General features: G+C 35.9%; 1 protein-coding gene across 1 annotated transcript in view; it reads right to left on the bottom strand.

The window, feature by feature from the left end:
* The window catches only part of dnah3 (dynein axonemal heavy chain 3), a 36,426-nt gene extending 29,890 nt beyond the window's left edge, over nucleotides 1-6,536 (bottom strand). The window contains 8 exon segments of the mRNA XM_042752328.1: nucleotides 1,429-1,554; nucleotides 2,417-2,612; nucleotides 2,766-2,958; nucleotides 4,389-4,506; nucleotides 5,274-5,328; nucleotides 5,412-5,598; nucleotides 5,694-5,789; nucleotides 6,242-6,536. Of these exon segments, the coding sequence (XP_042608262.1) occupies nucleotides 1,429-1,554; nucleotides 2,417-2,612; nucleotides 2,766-2,958; nucleotides 4,389-4,506; nucleotides 5,274-5,328; nucleotides 5,412-5,598; nucleotides 5,694-5,789 (971 nt within the window). The 5' untranslated portion in view covers nucleotides 6,242-6,536.
* Between the last annotated feature and the right edge of the window lie 16,533 nt (nucleotides 6,537-23,069).

Raw genomic sequence — 23,069 nt, 5'->3', positions numbered from 1 at the left:
TATCAAAATTAATTTCTTGAGTTGGTATGTTCATGATACAAATTAACCAAGTTGATTTATTATTTATTTTCTGTTCTTAAAAGTAAAAAACATTCTCAAATGTCTCTAATTTCAGAAGTTAAGCAAGAAAAAGTTATCTCACTGAATATCATTTCAAATCCATTCAGTAATAAAAGGGTCTCTGAAATAAAAAGGTCAAGGATGCGTCAGACTGCAGCTCACACTTCCTGCAGTATATCTACTGAACACTTCACACTGATTGTTGCTGTAGTGCCGCTGACACCCTGCGTGTTAAAGCAGGTCCAGATCGCTCTTTATTTCCCCATTGTTCAAACCCTCATTCAGGGCTCGTATTCTGTGCTTGTCTCTGGGTGGTTTGAGGAGACCATGGATACAGAGTTGAGAACAAAGGTAGTCAAGACGAGGAGAACTATTTAAACAAAAACACATTCGTCCACACAACGTAGACCTTATTCAAACACACATTTACCACAATCCAGTAAATGTTCAGTATATCCCATGAGAGCATCAGAACATTGCTAGTGACTGCTTAAATGGACAAACATCAATTGTTAATATTAGTGTAATATTTATATCTGTAAATACAAACTTGTTTTGTTTACCCAGGTAACAAACAGAAGCTCTCTTTTGTTTCTGTATCAAATCAATAAGTTTGAATGAATGACTCAGAAGACTCATTCATAAAGACAGAGTGAGTTGTTTCACCGCTGAATGAATCAGTTTTTGAACAATAGTTGAGTGAATGATTCCATTGACTCACTCACTCATAAAGACAAGTCACTTATTTGTTCCTATGAACTATTACAGTTTTTTTATATTTTTATATTTTATATTTTAATTTTAGCTAAAGTTGCAGTAATTTTGTTGTGTGTTTATGTCATTTTTTATTTTTATTTCAGTTTTAGTTCAAGTTCAACTAAACGAAAATAAGAAACATTGCCATTGATTTTTTTTTTACATTTTATTTTATTTCAATTTTTTTAGTTATCAAAAATAACTGTGGTTTGTTCACTCCTGAATTAATCAGTGTTGATTAATAAATCATCTAAACCACTCAAATGATCCGCTCATCAGTGGGTTCATCAGGAATCAGTGTATTCGAACGAATCGGCTGAATGAATGATTCAAATGACTTGTAACTTGCCAGACATACAGCTCTTCCACTGAGTGCATAGCGAGCTGTAATTATAGAGCTGGATTCAGGTGACAACAGTGACAGGATTACAGAGAACATTAGAATGAAACCTACAGACACCAAATATACCATGTGTCTCACTACGACTTCTCAGTCTGTACTGTTTCCGTTACTTTCCACGGCAGGACGTTATTTAAAACACAGGCACACGGGTCTGGTGATGTTCTGCGCTTGTTTAGAACAGATATATAGATAAAGAGAAAACCTCTCACGTGTTAAGTAGTTCATCTCGGGTGTTCTGACACTGTCGCCGCACCAGCTCCTCAAACTCTGCTGGCAAGAGCGGAAGATCGGCTGAGAGCAGATCGTCCAAACGCACAAACCGCAGAGACGTGAAACTATAAATGAAACATAAAGAGATTAGGACCCTGATGGAGGAATTACAGTGGTGGACAAAATAGTAGAACACTAGTATTTTCAATAGCTAAAAAATGGTTTAAAGTCAATAGCTAAAAAATAGTTTAAAATCTTTTGCTGTAGTCTGTCAGCAGGAAATATCAGTTTACATTTCCAAACATTCATTTGCCATTAATTGTAATAATACAGGGAGATTTTTGTTTCCACAAGGAGTCTGACAACAACCTGTGCTCCACACAGAGATCTGATCTCATCATCATCAGTCTGTCTGGGATAACATGAAGAAACAGAACAAACTGAGACAGACTAAATCCAGAAGAACTGTAGAGAACAACGTCTCCAAGATGCTTCACGAAACCTATCTGCAAAATCATGTGCAACTGCACCGAGGGCGAAAGCTGCTTTAAATGCAAAGGATGCTCACACCAAATATTGATTTAATTTAGTTAACAGAAGTTAAAGAAAATCTATTTCTGACATCTTTGACAGCATCCTCATTTATCCTCAAGTGCCTAAAACTTTAAACAGTACTGCAGCTTTGCAGGAAGGTTTCTTGAAGCATCTTGGAGACGTTGCCACAGTTCTTCTGGATTGAGTCTGTCTCAGTTTGTTCTGTTTCTTCAGACAGACTGGATGATGATGAGATCATATATCACCGTCTATCACCAGACAAAAACATACAAAAATCTCAATTAATGGCAAGATAAACATTTGGAAATGTAAACTGATATTTCCTACTGACACACTACAGCAAAAAATTGACATAACTGACTAAAAAACATTTTTTTAGCTGGTGAAAATTCTAGTTCTAATAATTTTGGCCACCACTGTAGAGATGCCAACCTGCTCATCCAGAGATCCTGTACAAGGAGCATCATAGGGTTGACGGTGCAGAGGTTCTCCGTCTGCCAGCTGTGAGCCTCTCGGTAGCTCTCAGACCAGGGAACAGGCGCACGGATGACACAGGACGGGAACGGCCGGGGGACAGCAGAGACTGACAGACGCTCTCGCTCCGCTGGATCTAGCAGGATATAATCAACTACAAAAAGAAAGTGGTTACTGACTTATTTAAAAAGCAGCATACAAGTGAGGAAGTGATTCAGGCTAAAAAGACAGTAACATGAATTTAGATGCCAGAATTATATGTTTTTTCACAAAAAGTCAACAAATTGGTTGGTGTTGTGCGTCATACCAATGCTCTTGCGGAGACTGAATTCATAGTCTCTCTGGACCTCCTCCAGAAGATCCTCCTGCATCCTCTGCATCTTCCGCTCGTCACCTTGGAAACGGCTGGGCAGCAGCTTCAGGACAGCGGTGATCTGCTCTGGTGGCTGCGGGGTCAACATGTGGCCATAAACACCCTCAGTGATATAGTACACATACCTCTGAGAGAGAAAGAGAGAGAATTAATACGGACGGGAGGATGACAGAACAAGTGAAGGATAGAATTAGAAACCAGAAATCCTTTTTTAATAAAAAACATTTTACATTTTGGGCCCTACTTTAACGATCTAAACGCAAAGAGTAAAGCGCACGGCGCAGGTGCACTCAGGGCCTGTCCAAATCCACTTTTGCTATTTTAACGACGGAAAAACGTTTGGCGCGCCCGGGTGCACGGTCTAAATGGGTTGTCCCTATTCTCTTAATGAGTAATGGGTGTTTTTTGGGCGTAACGTGCAATAAACCAATCAGAGTCTCATCTTCCATTCCCGTTAAGAGCTAGTTGTGCTCGTGCCATGATGGATTTGCTATTTACACGGCGGCAAAGACAGAATGCGTCTCCGAGATGAAACAGAGCTGCTCGTGTGCGAGCAAATAGATCGCCTAATTCTGATACATGCAATGACTATCCATTATGACATGTAGGCATTTTTATATTTAATTAGCCTACAAAAAATTCTTATGCATTGCAATCCTTTAATTTCAATATTTGGCATGTTTGTGTGCATCCCTGTGTTTAATAAGCAGCGTGTATGCGTTGTGGACCCGCCTATCAAAAAACGCTCTTTAAATAACAAAGAAAAAAACACTGCGCCCGCCTTTAGACCAGGTTTTAGTTGGTCGATGGCGCAGTCTATTTTCAGCTCCTTAAAATAGCAATGCGCCTGAAGTCACACCTCCTTTTTAGACCCAGCCCCTGGGCGCACAATGGGCGCAAATGTGCATTTGCTAATACGACGTGGCGCTGGATGGGAAAATGCGAACGGCGCCAGACTGACACTAGCAAACACACTTGCGCTGCGCCTGCGTCGCAAAAGACAACAGAAACAATTAATATGATAGGGCCCTACATCAATTAGCAGATGCTTTTATCCAAAAGTGACTTACAAATGAAGACAACAGAAACAATTAAACCAACAAAAGAGCAATAATATGTAAGTGCTGTGACAAGCCCTGGTTATTCTAATACAGAATGTCAAGTTTTTATTATTTTTATAACAAATAAAAAGAAAACAAGTATGTAAAATAGAAAAAGAATAGAGAATATAAATTGGAGAGTATATGCAAACAAAAAAAAATACACAGTACTATGCAAAAGTTTTTGGCCATTAGAATAAAAATATAAAACAAACTATGCAAAAGTTTTTGGCCAAAATAACTTTTTTTTAAGCACTCCCATCTTTTGCTGTATGTGCCAGTTAAAACATCAGTTTACAACTGATAACATCCTTTTGCCTGTAAATTGCTGATAATGACCTCTATATTAACACACTACAGCAAAAGACAGAAATAACCGGAAATAAAGAATCAAAGTGTGTTTTAAAAACCCATGAAATCATTATTGACTGTATGAAAGTAAATTGCTGATAATGACCTCTAAATCTCTCTCTGTAGGCTCCGTCTGTTCCCTTAGACTTCGTGTCTCCTCACGCCTCATGATTTCAAGCTGCTGGTTCGGTGACAAAGGACGGCTTTTGCGAACGACAGGTGTTCTAGAAGAAAAACACGACGGTCCCTCCCGTGAACACTGCGATACTGCGTTTAGTGAACTCACTATTCTGTTTAAGGCCCCATTTACACTGCATGGTTCAAGTGACCCAATTCTGATTTTTTCCTCTCATGTGGCACAGATCGGATATGACCGGTGAACGTGTAAGCAGGAAAAAAACGTGATTTTCTCAGATCGGATTCAGGCCTCATTCATATGTGGTAATAAATCGGATATGAATCGGATACGTGCATTTGCGTGTGCCATGTAAGCAGACAAATCGGATATTACCCAGTAAATGCGAGTCGTACGTCATTAAAAAAGTGACGTCAACTCAGGTGGACACCACCAACTGAGATCACATGACTTATTATAGGCGCGATGGAGGATGAAGGATACACACAGTGGAGCAATGCGGAGGTTTCGTGTCTTTTAAGTCCTCTTTTTTTCTCCACCGTACGAGATTTTTTTGTTGACTTTTCAAAATATTGTGGAAAGCAAAACACTGTATAATTTTATTTGCATCTGCATCCATTGTATTTCATGCTGTTTTACTTCCTTTTCCGGGTCAGAACGTCTACTTTTGGTAGTTTCAGCAGTGTATAGTGTAAATGCAGAAATCGGATACGGGTCACTTTTAAAAGATGATGTAAGCGGGTCGTCTAAAAAAATCGGATATAGTCAGAAAATCAGATTTGGGCATCGAGACCTGCAGTGTAAATGCAGCCTAAGAAACACACATGCATGCACTAAAAATCTGCTACTAAAAACCTGTGTCCATGGGTCGCAGGTTGTCGCTTCCTCACAACTGCAGAATCACTGTGGTCTTAAATGTGAAGTTAAGAAGAGACACGCTGCAAGTGTGTGTGTGTGTATTTAAGCAGTGTATAAGACGTCTGCAAAGGATACACGCAACTGGAGGGCACTGATGCCTGCGCTGCAGATGCTGGATTTTCAGGTTTTGGCCTCTCGGACTGTAGTTGTTCCCAATAGACTCTGAGGGACTCCGGTGGTGCCGCAGCTCCTTGTAGGGAACCGCGAGAGTCCGAGAGTGATTCTGCAGGAGGGCCGGGTATTGACTGTTATGGAGATAAATCTAAAACAGAGCGCAAATCAGGATGAGCAAAAAAACTCCGGAATTGATCAAAACACACCAAGCAGCCTAGATCTCGAGACACTTTATATACACACCTCATACAGGTCACAGGACTTCTGGGATGCGGGCAGAGGAGGCAATCTAGGGAGCTTCCCAGCACATCCCACATCATGACTCGAGTTAGCATTCATCTGTGAGACATTTCAAAGCACACTTTGCTTGAAACTGGCTAATTTTGTGTATCTCTGTATAACAGACACACATTTGAACACATTTATAAAATGCTGTCTGGATACGCAGTACACACTATGATGCCGGAAAATGCTGTCTAGGTAGGCAGCTTACTAGGTTTTGAGACACTGACGGTTTGTCTTCACAAGTTTAAATGTTTTTTAACCGCCACTGCTGAGTATGTTATACGTTAAAACCCCAGGTTTGAATTATCTGATAACTTTAAATAGCTTTAAACGTAACTTTTTAACATGGAAATACCACTGACATCAATACTAGTGAATACTAACTTAAGTAACGTTAACTTAATGTTCACTCTTTTACAATAACGGGTCACTTTGAGCTTCAGGTAAGTTCGTTAACAAACAAACAATGTTTTTATCCCCCGAAACGGTTATAATAACGGTCTTACCTTCAGTCATTCCTTTTATAATCCGACATTAATCGGGTCAGTAAAATACAGTCTTGATCATTTGAGCAAACGTCGAGTTAAGCCGTTAAACGAAGAGTCGCCTGCTAATGAACCGAGAGCTGTCACCGTCGGTTGTCAATATAACGTTATGTTTGTTCACGCGCTCTACGTGGTGACAGTCCCGCTAGAGTTTCACTATCGTCAGTAAACAAAGGGTTTGTACAGCCGTATTGCGAAGAAAATAATAGATTACTAGTTAAAAATTAAAATTTATTAAATAATAATGCGAAATTGTAAAGCCATTAAAACAACTGTCAGTGGTTTTCAAATAATAATAATATTACAACGTTTTTCGTTGTAGTTGTAATACCTCTTTGTGAGCACACGGTGTCGCTGTTTCACTAATCGTTAAAAGGCCTCGTCGCTGAGTAGTTAAAACACTGATAAAACAATGGTCATTGTTAATACTAATGTTGAAATTACTTTTTACATATATATTGTAAAACAATTTTTTTAAATAAAATGATATATATAAATATTATTATATATATAGGATTATTTATACAGTTTTAAAAAATTAAAATGTTCAATTAGTTTTAATTTTTATGTTTTCATTTATTTTACTTTTATTTTAATTCTTATTAATTTTATTTGATTTTGTCATTTTTATGTTTTTAAATATTAAAGTTTTTTTATATATATTTGTAGTATTTTATTAACATTTGTATTATTATATTTTATTAATTATATTTAAAATTTATAGTAGGATAACATTGTCTTTTTTAAAAGCTTCTGTCATTTTTATAAATGTTAAATGTTTTAACTGTTTTTATGTCTGATGTTTTAAATGTAAGACATAAATGGGTCACTAAGTTTAATAATACGTTTTTAAGTGAGTGAAGTATTTGTAAGCTGTTCAAGGTATTTATGTAGGCTACATTAGTTTTTTGTGCATTTTTAATTCCTCCTGGGTTTATTTTTTATTTATTTTTTCATTTTAATTTATTGTTTGTTTGTATATATATATATATATATATATATAATATATATATATATATATAATATAAACAAACAATAAAATAAATTAAACTAGAAACCATTACTTTATATTTCAATAAAACACTTAGCAAGATTACTGTTTTTTTTTTTTTTTTTTTTTTTCTGTATTTTGATCAAATAAATGCAGCCTTGATGAGCAGAAGAGACTTTATATACACATATATATATATATATATATATATATATATATATATATATATATATATATATATATATATATATATATATACGCTGCTCAAAAGTTTGGGATCAGTAAGACTTGTAATGTTTTTAAAAAAAGTCTCTTCTGCTCATCAAGGCTGCATTTATTTGATCAAAAATAAGAAAAAAACAGTAATCTTACTAAATGTTATTGAAATATAAAGTAATGGTTTCTGTTTTAATATCCTTTAAAATATAATTTATTTCTGTGATGCAAATCTGAATTTACATCAGCCATTACTCCAGTTTAAAGTGTCACATGATCCTTCAGAAATCATTCTAATATGCTGATTTATTATTAGAATTATCAGTGTTGGCAACAGCTGCCAAATATTTTTTTTGAAAACTGCCATACTATTTTCAGGATTCTTTGCTGGATAAAAAGTTAAAAAGAACAGCATTTATTAATTTTCTAACAATATAAATGTAATATTCTTTTCTAACAGTATAAATCTTTGCTATCACTTCTTAACAATTTAACACATACTTTCATGAATAAAAGTTTTAATTTCTTTCAAAAAAAGAAAGAATAAAAATGTATTGACCCCAAACTTTTGAACTTCATGTATAGATTTCTATTTTAAATAAATGCTCTTCTTTTTAACTTTTTATTCATCAAAGAATCCTTAAAAAAAGTATAACAAGTTCCAAAAAAAGATAGAAGTTTCTGGCCCACATACAGTATGGGCACCGGACCCCTGTGGGGAGTTTGAGTCTCTCCATAATAAAAGTCTGTGTGAGTGGCCTTTCTCCTTGTCCTGATTTAGATCTAATTATAGACCCCTCTAACCGGCAGAAACAATGCACTGTTTTAGCACTGTATATATATATAATGCACTCTCTCTCTATATATTAACAGGTATATGTGTGTGTGTACAGGTGAGTGTGTGTTTTGAGGTCACGCTGTTAAACTCTCGAAATAAATAACCACAGAACTGGCAAAGAAAGGACCCGAGAGCGGACAAGGGCCATTCATCACCAGACCCCTACAGGGCAATCACCTATAGTATCGTCTGCGTTATTTAAGAGAGAGAAAGAGAAGTAAATCCTACCGTCCTATCCGATATTCAAGTTTCTGTCCTGTCAGCAGTTATTCTGTATTCCACCCGCATTACCTGGAAAACACTTGTGCACAAGGACACCGCTTATTCACAGATTTCTTTACGTGCTTTCACTAACACACAAGGTCATGAGTAGAAGTGATCAGACACTAGTGAGTAAACCAGCACAAGCAGATCGACTAACTCAGCGCTGTCAGCATCAAATAAACATGACTTCTGTGTTTACTGCTTTCAAATGTCTAAACAAGGACACAGTCAAGCTGCACAACTAGATTACACCACGAGACTGGACTAGATTACACCACAGATTACACTGGATCACACATGCCTATAAAGACAACAAGCAGTCTGACATTCAGAGGCAAATCAGAGTCAGTCAGAATTACACTATAGCGCTCAAAAGTTTGGAATAGTAATGATTTCTTTTTTCTTTTTTTTTTGAAAGAAGTCTCTTCTGCTCAGGGAGGCTGCATTTATTTGATTAAAAAATACAGTAAAAACAGGAATATTGTGAAATATTATTACGATTTAAAAGAACTGTTTTTAATGTGAATGCATTTTAAAATGTAATTTATTTCTGTGATGCAAAGCTGAATTTTCAGCATCATTACTCCAGTCTTCAGTGACACATGATCCTTCAGAAATCATAATAATATGCTGATTTGCTGCTGGGAAAAAAAATATTGCTAAGGTTGAGCAGTTGTGGTGCTGCTTCATTTGTTTGTGGAAACTGTGATACACTTCCATAAAAAAAAGTTTGGGGTAAGATAAGATAAAGAAAGTGAAAAGACAATGATACAACTGAATTGATACTGTCAAAAGTGTCAGTAAAGACATCTATAATGTTATAAAACATGCATTTCAAATAAATGCTGTTCACTGGACTTTCTATTCATCAAAATGTATAATAAGAACCACTATTTATAATTTAGGACCAAAGTTATTTGATAATAACTGAGCAGCAAATCCTCATATTAGAATGATTTCTGAAGGATCATGTATCATCATACAACATACAGTAATGTATAATAATTGTTATAATGCATGCATGAAAACTCTGATGCATGAAAAGTGAAAATGTCTGGGCACAAAGTAACATTCAGCAAATCTTTAAAAGAATCTAAAAGCATCTGCAGCCCATTTGAAAGGGATTTACAAGTGGAAGGATGTGCAAGAGAAAAAAAAAATATTTCAGGACTTGATGTCATATGTTGGTAATTGATTGGATGGTGCAATGTGGAGTTGAAAAATCAACAAAAGAAAAGTAAAGTACAGAGATTTTGTGCTTTAGAATAACGTGCAGTATGTAACTGTGCACAATAAGACCAGCAACCTGCAAGAAAGGGGTAATTTTTTGACTGTATTGACTCATAAAACTGTAATTTCACATTCTGACAGTCATCACAGCTCACTTAGAGCTTATATCACATCACAGCTAAACCCAGATTTCTCTATATAACCTGTTAAAACGTAACATTTCCTGCATGGAACTTGATAACACATCAGTTCTGGAAATAGAAATGGTTATGAGTAGAAGAAACGAAACAAAAAAAAAAAACATGAAACATTAAATTAGATGACTAAAGACTTAATTGTCTTTCATCTATAAAGACATTTAGAACACTCTGCTGTTCCAGCATGCAAATACAAGAAGACACATTCCCTCGCTCGCTCTCCCATCTCTTTACAAAAACACAGAAAAATACACACACATTAAAAGCGATACACTAAAATATCCAAACTAACCCTTAAACTTTCCCCCAAGAAAAAACCCCCCAAGGGTGTGTTACACCAGCTCAGGCTATACGTAATTACGTGACATTGAGATTCTGTCATCATTTACTCATCCTCCTGTCGTTGCAAACCCATTACTTTCTTGTCTTATCTGTGGAACATAAAACAAGATGTTTTAAAGAATGTTCATGCTGCTCTTTAATTAAGGCGTAAAAGTTTTTATTTATTGTTTGTTTGTTTATTTGTTGTTAACTTTGAATCACATTTGTTTTACTTAAAAAAGCTTTGGTTACCATAGACATTATTTAAACAACATTTAACAAGATTATAGTTAAACCATGGACCATGGTAACCACAAATTAACCATGGTTTTTTTCTAAGTTAGAGGGTAAACTTTATCAAGTAGACCTACATACTTGAAAGCACACAGTTTTCTAACATATTTCTTTAATTTCTCAGGTAATATCAATATCATTTTCACAGTCGAAATTACAACAGTGGTTACATACACATATATTTAATTGTTTGATCAAAATTATTGCCAGGGACAATTTAGTAGTCGTATCATGTGACACTGAATACTGGAGTAATGATGCTGAAAACTCATCTTTAAACACAGAAATTCAATAAATTTTAGAATATATTCAAAAAGAAAAAAATATATATAAAAGTAATAATGTTTGACACATTTACTGTATTTTGGGGTTTAAAAATACAATCTTGATGTGCATAATATCCTCCTTAAAAAACATTTTAAAATGCAACCTAAAAATGTTGAAACTTAAGGTAGTGTATACATTGCTAAGTAGTCTGAGAATGTATCTCAGTGGAGAAACTAAATGTGATTGTCACTTCTGTTATATGGGTCTTGCTTCAGATGTAGAGGTCCAGAGTTCAAATCCCAGACAAGCCCCCAGTTACGGTCCACTTGAGCTCAGTGGTGCAGGGGGTGCAGAAAGTGAAACATGCACAGGTTTCACACAGACTTTAGGTCAGAACAGCCACATTCACGAGTAACTTGATAATGATATTAAATATTAACACACCCACATCCCCCGTCCCCCAACAAACACACACATTGAATATTAATGTTCTTGCAGATTGGATGTAAACATGCATGTTGTGTATGAAACATGATCGTCGCCGGCGAGACGTGCCGCTTTTCTTCAAGGAATTGAAACTGTTGTCTCTATCTATCTGTCTCTCTCTCTCTCTCGGAGATCACTTGTGGTAGCTGTGTGAATTTAAGTAGTGATACATGGTAAGTGCTTTCCGTTAATTACGGCAGTGTGTGTGTGTGTGTAGGAGCGATGGAAAACTCATTAATGGGGCGGTTAATATTTGATGTGGGTTCTGCTGGTTTGGTTACGGGCTGAGTGGGTCGTAGCGGTGATGAGGAGGGTGAGAAAGGGATGCCGTCGCCGTGGTCACCCAGTGAAAGTGAGAGAGGGGTGAAACAGAGGAGATGATCAGAGGAGCAGCAGTTTCATTAAGAGAGAAATGGAAAAACGCCTCTGAGGCCAGATACCTCCACGCTTGTGTGTGTGTGTGTGAAGGAGAGGACAAATGTGTGTTTGTTCTATACAAAATAATTTTATCTTTACAAAATGATGATTATATGTCTGCTTCGTGTTTCTCATGTAACTCCACCATCTGCAATAAAATTATTTCAGGTTAATATTTAATGTAAAGCACATTTGTTTGGTAAGTAGCTGTAAAAAAAAGCAGGAGGATAATTTGCTGTCATCTAGTCATAATTGCTAAATTAGGCATATAAAAATCTGTGTCTGATAATCAATATACACTGCAGTTCAAAAGTTTGGGGGCAGAAAGATGTTTTTTAAAAGAAGTCTCTTCTGCTGACCACGACTGCCTTTTTAAGTTAAAAAAATACAGTAAAAACAGAAATACTGCAAAATATTATTGCAATTTAAAACAACTGCTTCCTGTTTGAATATGTTTTATAATGTAATTTATTCCTGTGATGCGCAGCTGTATTTTCAGCATCATTACTCCAGTCTTCAGTGTCACATGATCTTCAGAAATCATTCATATATGCTAAATTGTTGCTCAAGAAAAAATTCTGATTATCAGTGTTGAAAACAGTTGCTGCTTCACATTCAGTTCAAAAGTTCTGTTCAATAAGTTCAAAAGAACAGCATTTATTTGAAATAGAAATCATTTGTAAGATTATAAATATCTTAACTGTCACTTTCAATCCATTTCATGCATCCTTACTAAATAAAAGTATTAATTTCTTTTGATTTCTCATTTGTATATATGGTATTTCTAAAAGTACCTTTGACTATCATATAGTAATCAGTACTATGATATATCATAAGCATCATGGTATTAGCATCTGATACAGCACACTTTTGTCGGTTACACTTTATTTTAAGTTGTCTTTGTTACAGTGTAATCATACATTTAAGTACTGAGAAATATTAATTAACTACATGTGCTTACTACATGGTTAGGGTAAGGATTAGGGTTACTTGTATGTAATTATGCATAATTAATTGTAATTATAATAGTATGTAAATGTAACTTGTAACAAGGACACCTTAAAATAAAGTGTTACCCTTATATCTCTGTCTCCTGTTCTTTTTCCAAATAACATTCATTACATCCAAATTGGATTTGTTAATTAAAGTTTCTCTCTCCCAGAAGAAATCCCACAAGCCCCGGCATTTCTGCTCATTAGTTTCGCTCCTGAAACAGACACTCGTTCCATTCAGGCAAAGGCCAGGAGGTCAGTCATTAATGCTAAAAGAAACAGGAAAGGTCTCCTTAAGCAGAGCGTGACCTCTGACGGCGGGCCGTCCCGTCCTCGTCCAGCCTGAAATCCAAGAATGGCTCAGCCCTTGACCTTGTACAACACTCTCACCGTCACACACACACACACTTTAAGAGCTGTCAACCCTGCAAAACTCTACATTGATAATAAAAGAGTGCCAGAGAGAAATAGAGAGAGAGATAAAGGTCTTTAAAAGCTCGCAGCGCTCCCGCTTTCCTCTCGGGAGCGACAGGCCTAATGCAGGATGACTGCACTCTTTCTGTAGAGGAACGACAGACGCACAGAATGAAAAGAAGAACGTCTGATGCTGAGCTATAGTGACTTGTGTAAAAGACGGACTGAAAAAGCAATGAAAAGAAGAAATGACGTAATGAGAAATCGTATGAACTGAAAAGCATAATACCACTCAACAGAAACGCTGAGCAGGCCTAGAAAAGATAATGAAGCTTAAAGGTCAGCTTTGAGATCATAATGTACTACTAATGTAAAAGCTAAAATAAACATTTTGATATGCGTCTTATAAAAATATGCTTGTCAAATATTCATCCCATTGGTCCATTGTTTTCAGAACTAACATTGAAATCTAAAAAACATCACAAAAAAACCAATAAACAACATATAAAAATACATAACAATTAATTTTAAATAACTTTTTAAAATACATTTTTTAATTTTTTATATAGCTTTAATTCATTTTATTTCAAAAGGAAACATTTGCAATTTTTCATTTAAGTTCAAGTTTTCCAACTAATATTTATATTTTGATTCATTACAGCTTAAATATAAATATTAATACAATACAGCTTTTTATATTTTAATTCCATTATTATTATTATTAATAGCTTTAATAAATTTTTATTTCAGTTTTAATAATTATTTTTGAAACCTCAAAAGGCAACATTTGCAATTTTTCATTTAAGTTCAAGTTTTCCAACTAATATTTATATTTTGATTCATTACAGATTTTTAAATAAAATAATCAGGTAAAAGCTACCCTAAATTTTAAGAAAAGATCTAAAAGCACTAAGGGATTTTGCTTGGCTCTGCTTTCAATGGACAAAACCAAATTTTAACTGTTTTAATTGTAGTTTATAAAGCGGCTAGTTCCAGTCCTTGATTGGTTGAGCCGCATATATTACACTACAAACATACACCTTTGTTTACTTCTGTGTGTTGCTCGGCAACAACTTTGTTGGAACCACACCTGTTTCTGAGGAACTACATTGTTTGGTGGAAGAATACTGTTTTTATTTATATAAAATACTCCGCTTTGCGTTGTGCTTAACAACGCCCCTTAGCTGTTATAAATTCACTGTAAACCACGGCTTCTTGGGGCTTATTGCTTTATTTAACAATAACAACACTGGTACTTATTAATTTAAAGATATATTATAAAAACTAAAACTAAAAATATATTAGTAAAAAAAGGTGACAAATCTTTGGAAATCTCACGCCTGAATATACTGTTTCAATAGAAAAACAAGTACTACAAGTACAAAACTTTAAATTCTTTGTTAATTTGAGATTCTTTGTTAATATGAGTGGAACACACACACACACACACACACACACACACACACACTCACAAATCCACACGCATACAAACTCACACACACACACACACACACACACACACAAACAATTGCCTGTGCAATGATATTTCCATATTTTGACCTTCCATGTGCCTTTGTGTGGGAATTCCAGGAAGTGAAATGGATGTGATGTAACTCTCCAAAAGCAGTGTTTATATGGAGCAAAACTCCATTCAGAGGAATAACATCAGTAATGCATGACCAGAAGTTCCTCCACTTAGAAAATTAGGACAATTTAGAAAGTTTACAGCTCAAATAACAGCTTAAAAATTGTTTTAACAGAAGTTCAAGTTTCACATTTCTGCTTTTAATCCAACTGTAATTTGCACTCAACACTCCTTTTGATATTATGCTGTATATATATCGTGTGAAGAACTGTGCATGTGTGTGTTGAGCATCAGCTGTGTGTCTGTGGGTGGAGCAGCTGTCATTCATTCCCCTGTGAAGGTGGTTCAGACGTGTTTTATATTACAGTTAATGCAGAAAGAACAGAAAGAAGCTCTTTGAGATCTGCATCGTATTTTCAGCTTTTTTCAACAACTATTTTAGTTAACAGCCACTAACGAAGACAAATACTAAAGCATTTATTACTTGCAATGTTAATCTCAACAATTACTAGTACATCATAAAAATCAAAAGTTGTATCTGTTAACATTATTTAAAGAAATAAGCTATAATTAACTAACAAGCTGTATTTTCATAAGGAAGCCTGTTTAAAAAAAAGGTGATTATGACTTTATCTCACAATTCTTACTCTTTTCAGTTTATAAAGTCTATTCAGACTTTTTTCTATCAACTGCGAGTTTATATCATGCAATATTGACCTTATAACGCACAACTTTATACTGTGCAATTCTGACTTTCTAATACGCAAATGCGAATTTAAATCATACAATTCTGACCTTAACACGTAATTGCAACTTTATATTGCGCAATTCTGACTTTATAACATGCATTTGCTATTTTATATGACACAGCTCTGACATTATAACAAGTAATTGCGAGAAACAATTTTACCCTATTTTACAGTGCTGGGTAGTACCTGATTACCAGTAATCTGGATTATGTAATCAGATTTTTTAAAATGTAGTACTTGTAACTGGTTTATATTACATTTTAAAATGCTCATAATCAGATTACGGTTACTTTTTATGGATTATAACTCCCTCTGAAATTTAAAGTTAATATTTCAATAATATAATGTTTTCTTATGTCAGTTAATGGTTATTTTGACAGGTAAACAAATAAAATATTGAAAAAAATTTGAGTGTTCAAGCATTTTATTTTTTTTTAATCATTTTAATTTGAAATTTTTAAGATTTAATTATTAGCTTTTCATCAACTCGCACACCCCCTGCAGTTCTTTAATTTACCCCAGTTTGGGAAACCCTGGTGTAATGTAATTTTGAATGCATTTGATGATGTTTTTTATTATTTATTTAACAATAATCCCATTTAAAGTTAGGTCAGAAGCAATCTAAAAGTATACATTAACTGAAGACTAATCTAGATTACATTACTGACTACAGTTTTCATCATGTAATTTGTAATCAGTAACAGATTACAATTTGCAAGTAATCTACCGAGCACTGCTGGCAGAAAAGCAATTCCATATTTTATTGAACTACTGTTAACAAAGATGAATAAACACCGTAACAAATGTATTACTCACTGTCAAACGTTAACTAATGGTACTTTTTGTATTCTTATAGTCTTATAACACATTTTTAATATCAGCCCATATGCTGTAAAAAACTGAAACACGCAAACATAGACAGAAACAAATGTGTCAAGAAACAAGCAACTTATGAACTTCAAGAAATTAACTAGGCTGTGTATTTAAACTGAAGCATTCTGAGGAAAAACAAGCGATATATTCATTTTCCAGTCAATGGCTTCAAAGATGTTTCAGTTCTTGGAAATGAAGTTGTTTTCCTTTGTTTCCATGTTATGACACATGAACTACCCAGAGATGGCTTGTTGATTTATTGATGAACTCCTATAAGAGGTGGATCTCTGTCTGTCTGGAGAGATTGAGGATGTCTGACAGTAAAGGTGCTCTATCTGAAGTCTGCTCATCTCTCCAAACTTTCAGATTAATGCTTTATGACAAGGTAAAGGACGAAGCCACGGGTCAGTGTGTGTGTGTGTGTGTGTGTGTGTGTGTGTGTTAGTCCTGTCAGGGCTGGTTTTGTTTATTTGTGTGTCCTGCGAGATGTCAGACAGTTATCCGGAGGTATAAGTGTGTGTGAGGGTGTTATAGCGTCATCTCAAAGATACATACAGTAGCATAAAGAACAAATGTGAGTCTAACACACACACACACACATATGCAAGTAGACGCTAACAAACAATGCACCACATATTGCATCATATTTCAGTCCTTTCAGCACATTATTTCATTCTAATTGTGTACTATAATGAGAAAAAATCTTAAGGCAATGTAATATTTTTAATACATTGTAAAGCATCGTTTTTATAATTCAAGGTATTTGATGTACTAAATTTCTTTGAGGCTGATTTTATTATTAATACATAAAAAATACATTACTAAGACATAAATATAGACACCATTTCCTTCCAACTGTACACTATAATGTGAAAAAATATTATTAATATAATGGGAAAATGTATGTATACAGTAGATTTTTTTTTTTTTTTAGAATCGTGGCTAATCAAAGTATTATTCGATTTATCCTGATTTTAATAATACTAAAATGAATAATTATGTCTGAACAGAATGATTTTCATAACAATTTAACAGTAATGAGTGTATATGTATACAAAAGTAAAGTCAAATGTCAAAAGTAATGACGTATGTATACACATTTCTTTGTGATCACCCGGGCATTTCCTTATGAGATTCACCCACAAATAGTATCCGGGGAAAAAAAAGTTTTAAATCGTACTTTTTTGGGATGAAGTTGAAGATTTAGATGAAGGGAAAATGATTGAAGAAGAGTTCCTTTCCTACATAATTACTCCAACAGGTGAGTCACTTCACAAAACCTGCAGTGCAGTAACAGTCTGCTTCTTTCTGATCTGAACAGACTCTATTCCTGTAATGACTTACACACTCCTCACACTCACCCAAAATATCAGCAGCTGCGCCTGGAAACCTCTGGAACCTCCACCTGTCCTCATCCCATGTCAGCAGCAATGTCATGTGAATGAATGCGTCCTCCACCCACAGCACCGCACACACACACACACACACACACACACACACACACACAGGGTCACTTATCAAAATGAGGACGCACCATATGCTTCTACTGTTTATATATAGACAATTATAATTATCCCTGGATGTCCAGAAAGATAGTTTTGACAGATTTAGCTTGCTTCTGGACACAAATAAGTGCTCAAACTAGAGATAAGTAAATCTATACCCACAAACACTAGACAATTATCAATAATAGTAACACTTTTATCTACTTAAATGTACTACTTGTGAACATTTTATTAAAGATGATCAAGAACATTGAAATTTGTATTAATAGTAATTATATTTGACTGGGGTTTATGGTTTTATCCACTTAAATATACTACCTGTCAAACATAATAAAAACATTGAATATTGATATGATATGAATATCTGACAAATATTAATATTATTGTTTTATCCACTGCAATGTACTACCAGTATGTTTTATTAAAGATGATTAAGAACATCAAATAATACATTCATATTTGACAAATATTTATATTCCTGTTTTATCCACTTGCCTATAAAAGTTTAATTAAATATATATAGAATATTATATTCATAAATGACAACATTTTATGATTTCATTCAATATACTAGCAGTAAATCTTTTAATAAAAAAATATTAAGTGTTTCTTCAGGTAATTCATTCAGGTACATCTTTTTGTGAAGAATAATAAAATAAAACTGTATTTTATTATTTTCTGTGTAAAATTGCCACCACTATACTAAAGTGTTGATGACGGTTTGTTTGTTCAGGTTTCTATGTGGTAGCTAGGTGTTTTCTTCCTGTGTGGAGTGATAAAAGATTCCTGTACCCTCCAGTGTTTGTGATCTTCGGGTAAAGCATCATTCATAGTCATGTGAAAACACTGCAGGATGAATTGCATGCTAAAGTTAATACTGACTGTTAGAGATCTGCTCATGAGACAGAGATACACAGACATAAAGATAAATACATACAAAAAGATCGCACCATGGGAAAGGCCTACTTTTCTGCCTATAGACACAGATTAAAATAACCCAAAACCAGCAGAGGCAAAACACAAGGATGAGCAAACAAAACCGTCCTACATGTGCATTTCTCTCTCTGTGTGTGTGTGTGTGTGTGTGTGTGTGTGTGTGTTTGTGTGTGTGTGTGTGTGTGTGTGTGTGTGTGTGTGTGTGTGTGACACCTGGGCATCAACCGGGGACATGTCCAGAGCGAGGCAGGTGTGTGTGTATGATGTGTCCAGGTTGTATTTTGGGGCTTTCTAAAAACGGGCAGCATGATAACGGCCCTACAGTCATGTGAAACAGCAGAACTGTGTTTAACCCTGCAGTGAATGTGCCGAGCAGATAAAGCTTTCTGCAGAGCTGTCAAGTTTGTCCTGTTTTCTGATCAATTGTTTTCAGAGAGGGGGAAAAAACTAAATCACATGAAAAACACAAGAGACAAAAATAAATAATTCAATCAAATCACAGATTTGTTTTTAACATTATTTTCACGCCAATTAAGCACTTTTTGGCATATAATAAAAATTATTTTCATTATGTTTAATTAATTATTTCACAATGCAAGAAATAAAGATAAAGCATTTTTTTCATGACAATTAAGTAAATGGGTTTTGCACAATTAAAATAATTACTTAAGTGTCATAAAAATATCATAATGCAAGACATGATGATCCTTAAAACAGAGTTAATTTTCTTTCTGCAAAATACGTATCTGTTTTCCCTGTTTATTTTGGGATTAAGTACATATTTTTGCACAGTACATCTTTAAAAAAAAAAAAAAGAATGCAAGGATTAAAAAAGACGTAAAAAAAATTCTTATGCAAAATGTTATGTATTGCTTTTTTTTTGTGGTAAATTTGATCTTTCTTGACTATTTCCATGAGATTCATACAGTAACAAGTGATTTAAGACAGATCTGCTCTACACTGGTGTACTAGTCATAAATCATTCGCACTCACTCACACACACACACACACACACACACACACACACACACACACACACACACACACACACACACACACGTGTCCTTGTAACTTTATCCAAACTCTTCTAATTACATTACCCCACACAACTAATTGATATTCCCTCCGATAGAGATGAGTGTGTGTTAATCCACTAATTCTTTTCAGATATCTGTTACTCATTTGTAATCTTGATGCCATTGTACATAATTGGTTGCAGTGTGACATGATGGCTGACACACACACACACACACACACACACTCTCACACACACACACACACACACACACACACACACACAAGACCTCCAGAGGGCCGCTGATGGGAGCGTCACCCCCGCGAGGAATCGTCCGATCACTGACACCCGCGATCAAACCCCACACAGCCCACCTTCTGAGGTATTCATGACATGTGACCTCAGGTGACCTTACAGAACCAGCACTACACTAACAACAAAACACACAATACTGGCTCAAACAGTTAACTACAATTTTTATTTCAAGAAATTAAAACTTTTATTCAGCAAGGATGGATAAAATTGATCAAAAGTGACAGTAAAGACATTTACTGTCATACTAAAGATTTCTATTTCAAATAAATGCTGATCTTCTAAACATTTTATTCATCAAATTATTATTATTGTTTTTTTTTAGAAAAATAAAATTTGTCACCTTTTTTCCACAAAGGCATTCAGCAACTGTTTTCAACACTGATAATAATCATAAATGTTTCTTAAGCAGCATATAAGAATGATTTCTGAAGGATCACGTGACACTGAAGACTGCAGTAATGATGATGAAAATACAGGTTTGATTATAGAAATAAATTACGTTTTATAAGATATTCACATAGAATACAGTCAGTTTAAATTGTAATAATATCTAACAATTTTACTGTATTTTTAATTAAATAAATGCAGCCTTGGTGAGCAAAAGAAACTTTGTTTAATAAGATCTTTCTGAAATCAGCAGTGCACTACAAGGCTACAGAGGATAAGTGAGCGTGATGTAGGGTCGGACGGACAGATCCTTCTCATAATGAAGCTTTTAAATTAAAAAAATTAAGATTTTATTTCTGGCCGTGTATGAAGCAGTATCCATGACAACGGGACTGAGGATCAGTAAAGAGAGCAGCAGTGTGTTGGTGTGATGCGTTTAAGTGTGTCCATGAGAGAAACACTGCTGCTCATCACACGTTAACCGCTTCTGTCACTAGACAGTGCTCTTAAACTCACACATTTACAAGAAGTTGACAAGAAATTCTTCAAAAACAATAGTCTTACTCAGCCTGCGAATTCCGACTACAACTTCTCTGTTTTGCGTGATTTCAGTGAGCTGAACGAGAGACCTCAGAAGCCCATCTCGCCCGACAGAGGTTCAGTGCCTGTCGAAAAGTGCAAGCCGTGCTGTGCTGTGATGGATAAGCACTGAATTAGTCCGGCTAAATCCATGTGCACTGATGGGAACAAAGAGGGAATGAGGGGTCCGGACACGGAGCGGAAACACTGCATTACAGCAAAGCCTGGAGAATGAAGCTGATGCAACAGCCCAGAGAGGACCAGCACACACACACACACACACACACACACACACACTTCACAGGCCAACACATGAATTTATCAACACAGTGTTATTTATACCACATCTTTTGTCCAGATCCTCGGAATAAAAAAAAAAAAAAACTTTTTAGTCTCAATTTTCTCCCTATAACAGCATTTTTTAAAATTTAAGTCACCATTTGGGCAGTAAAACAAATACTGCAGTACCATGTTAAATATTATTTAATGGGCAGTAAAAGTAAAAAAAAAACAAATTTGTGACATATTGCAGGTACCATGTCCTGTTAATATATATATCATAACTAGGTACTTTCCACCCTATCCCTACGTAGTTTATAATTAATTATTTTCTTATACACTATACGTACATGTGTGAGATGTTTGCATAGTGTTTAATGGTAAGGTTCCGACACAGGATTTGACACCAGAAATTAAAATTTCCTTGAGGTGAACAGATCTCTCCTACGAAGACGATGGGAACTTATGAAGAGGGTCAGCAATGGCTGCATTTATTAGGAGATCTCCAAAAATGGTGACTTAGTAAAAACAGAAATATTGTGGCGTGGCGTAAATATTTTTACTATCCCCCACGGGCGGCTCCTAAAAATAACGGGGGCGGGGCCTGTTCTGTTTCTATGTGAGGATGTCGTTATGGGCCGTAAGTCCACAATGTCATTTATTCCTGTGATGCAGCGCTCATGCACCAGCTCTGTTGTTGGAGGAGACAAATGGTTCATGAATGGTTTGAGGATGAAACATGTAATGAGTGAGATATCGGTACTGTGCCGCAGCTGGGTCTAAGGTCACTTGTCGTTCAGGTTTCCGTTCAATCTGAATGGTCCGATTACGGGGACTCAGGCTTACGGCAGGGCAGCCGGAGGTCGTGTCCCTCGCGATAGCCAGACATCTGTCCCCTGTTGGTATTGCGGCGTGGTCTTCGACGAGCTCCGCTTGCTCCTTATGCCTCCGAACTGCCCGCTGAGATGCACTTATCCGAGTCCCAGACCCTCTCGCTCTGTCGGAACGAGTTATCTAACCGCTGGACCATCCTAGGTCTCCCCCGACCCTTGAAGAGTGGATGCTGGTATCCGAGGAAACCTTGGAAGGGGGTGATCCGTGGTTGGTATATTGCTGGAGGGGAGTTCTGTGCGTATTCTGCCCAGGGTAGGTACTGGCTCCAACAGTCCTGATTACGTTGCAGTAGGATCCTCAGACCCGCCCAATCTCTTGTATCTTTCGTTCGACTGCCGTTGTTCTGTGGATGGTAATCCTGAAGAGAGGCTGACGGATACTCCTAGGAGGCGAAGAAGCTGACCAGACCTGTAGATGAATTGGGGACCCCCTGTCGAGATGATGTCTTTCTGGAATTCCAAAGTGACGGAACACATTGTGGAATAGTGCCTCTGCCGTTCAAATGCAAGTGGAAGTCCTTTGAGAGTGATGAGTTTTGCATGATGTTCGAACACACGCGTCGACTACTACCAGCACACAAGTCTTGCCTTGACACGGGGAGGTCATCATGAAATCCACACCGATATGGGTGCCTGACGTTGCTGGAATGGGCAGAGGCACCATTTACCTACCGGGAGTCTCCTCGGGGTGGTCGCCTATGGCGCAGACTGAGCACTTTGAGGTAACGGAGGTATCCTGACTCAAT

This window comes from Cyprinus carpio, chromosome B24, assembly GCF_018340385.1.
Source record: "Cyprinus carpio isolate SPL01 chromosome B24, ASM1834038v1, whole genome shotgun sequence".
NCBI lineage: Eukaryota > Metazoa > Chordata > Actinopteri > Cypriniformes > Cyprinidae > Cyprinus > Cyprinus carpio.
This window is presented reverse-complemented; position numbering and strand designations above follow the sequence as displayed.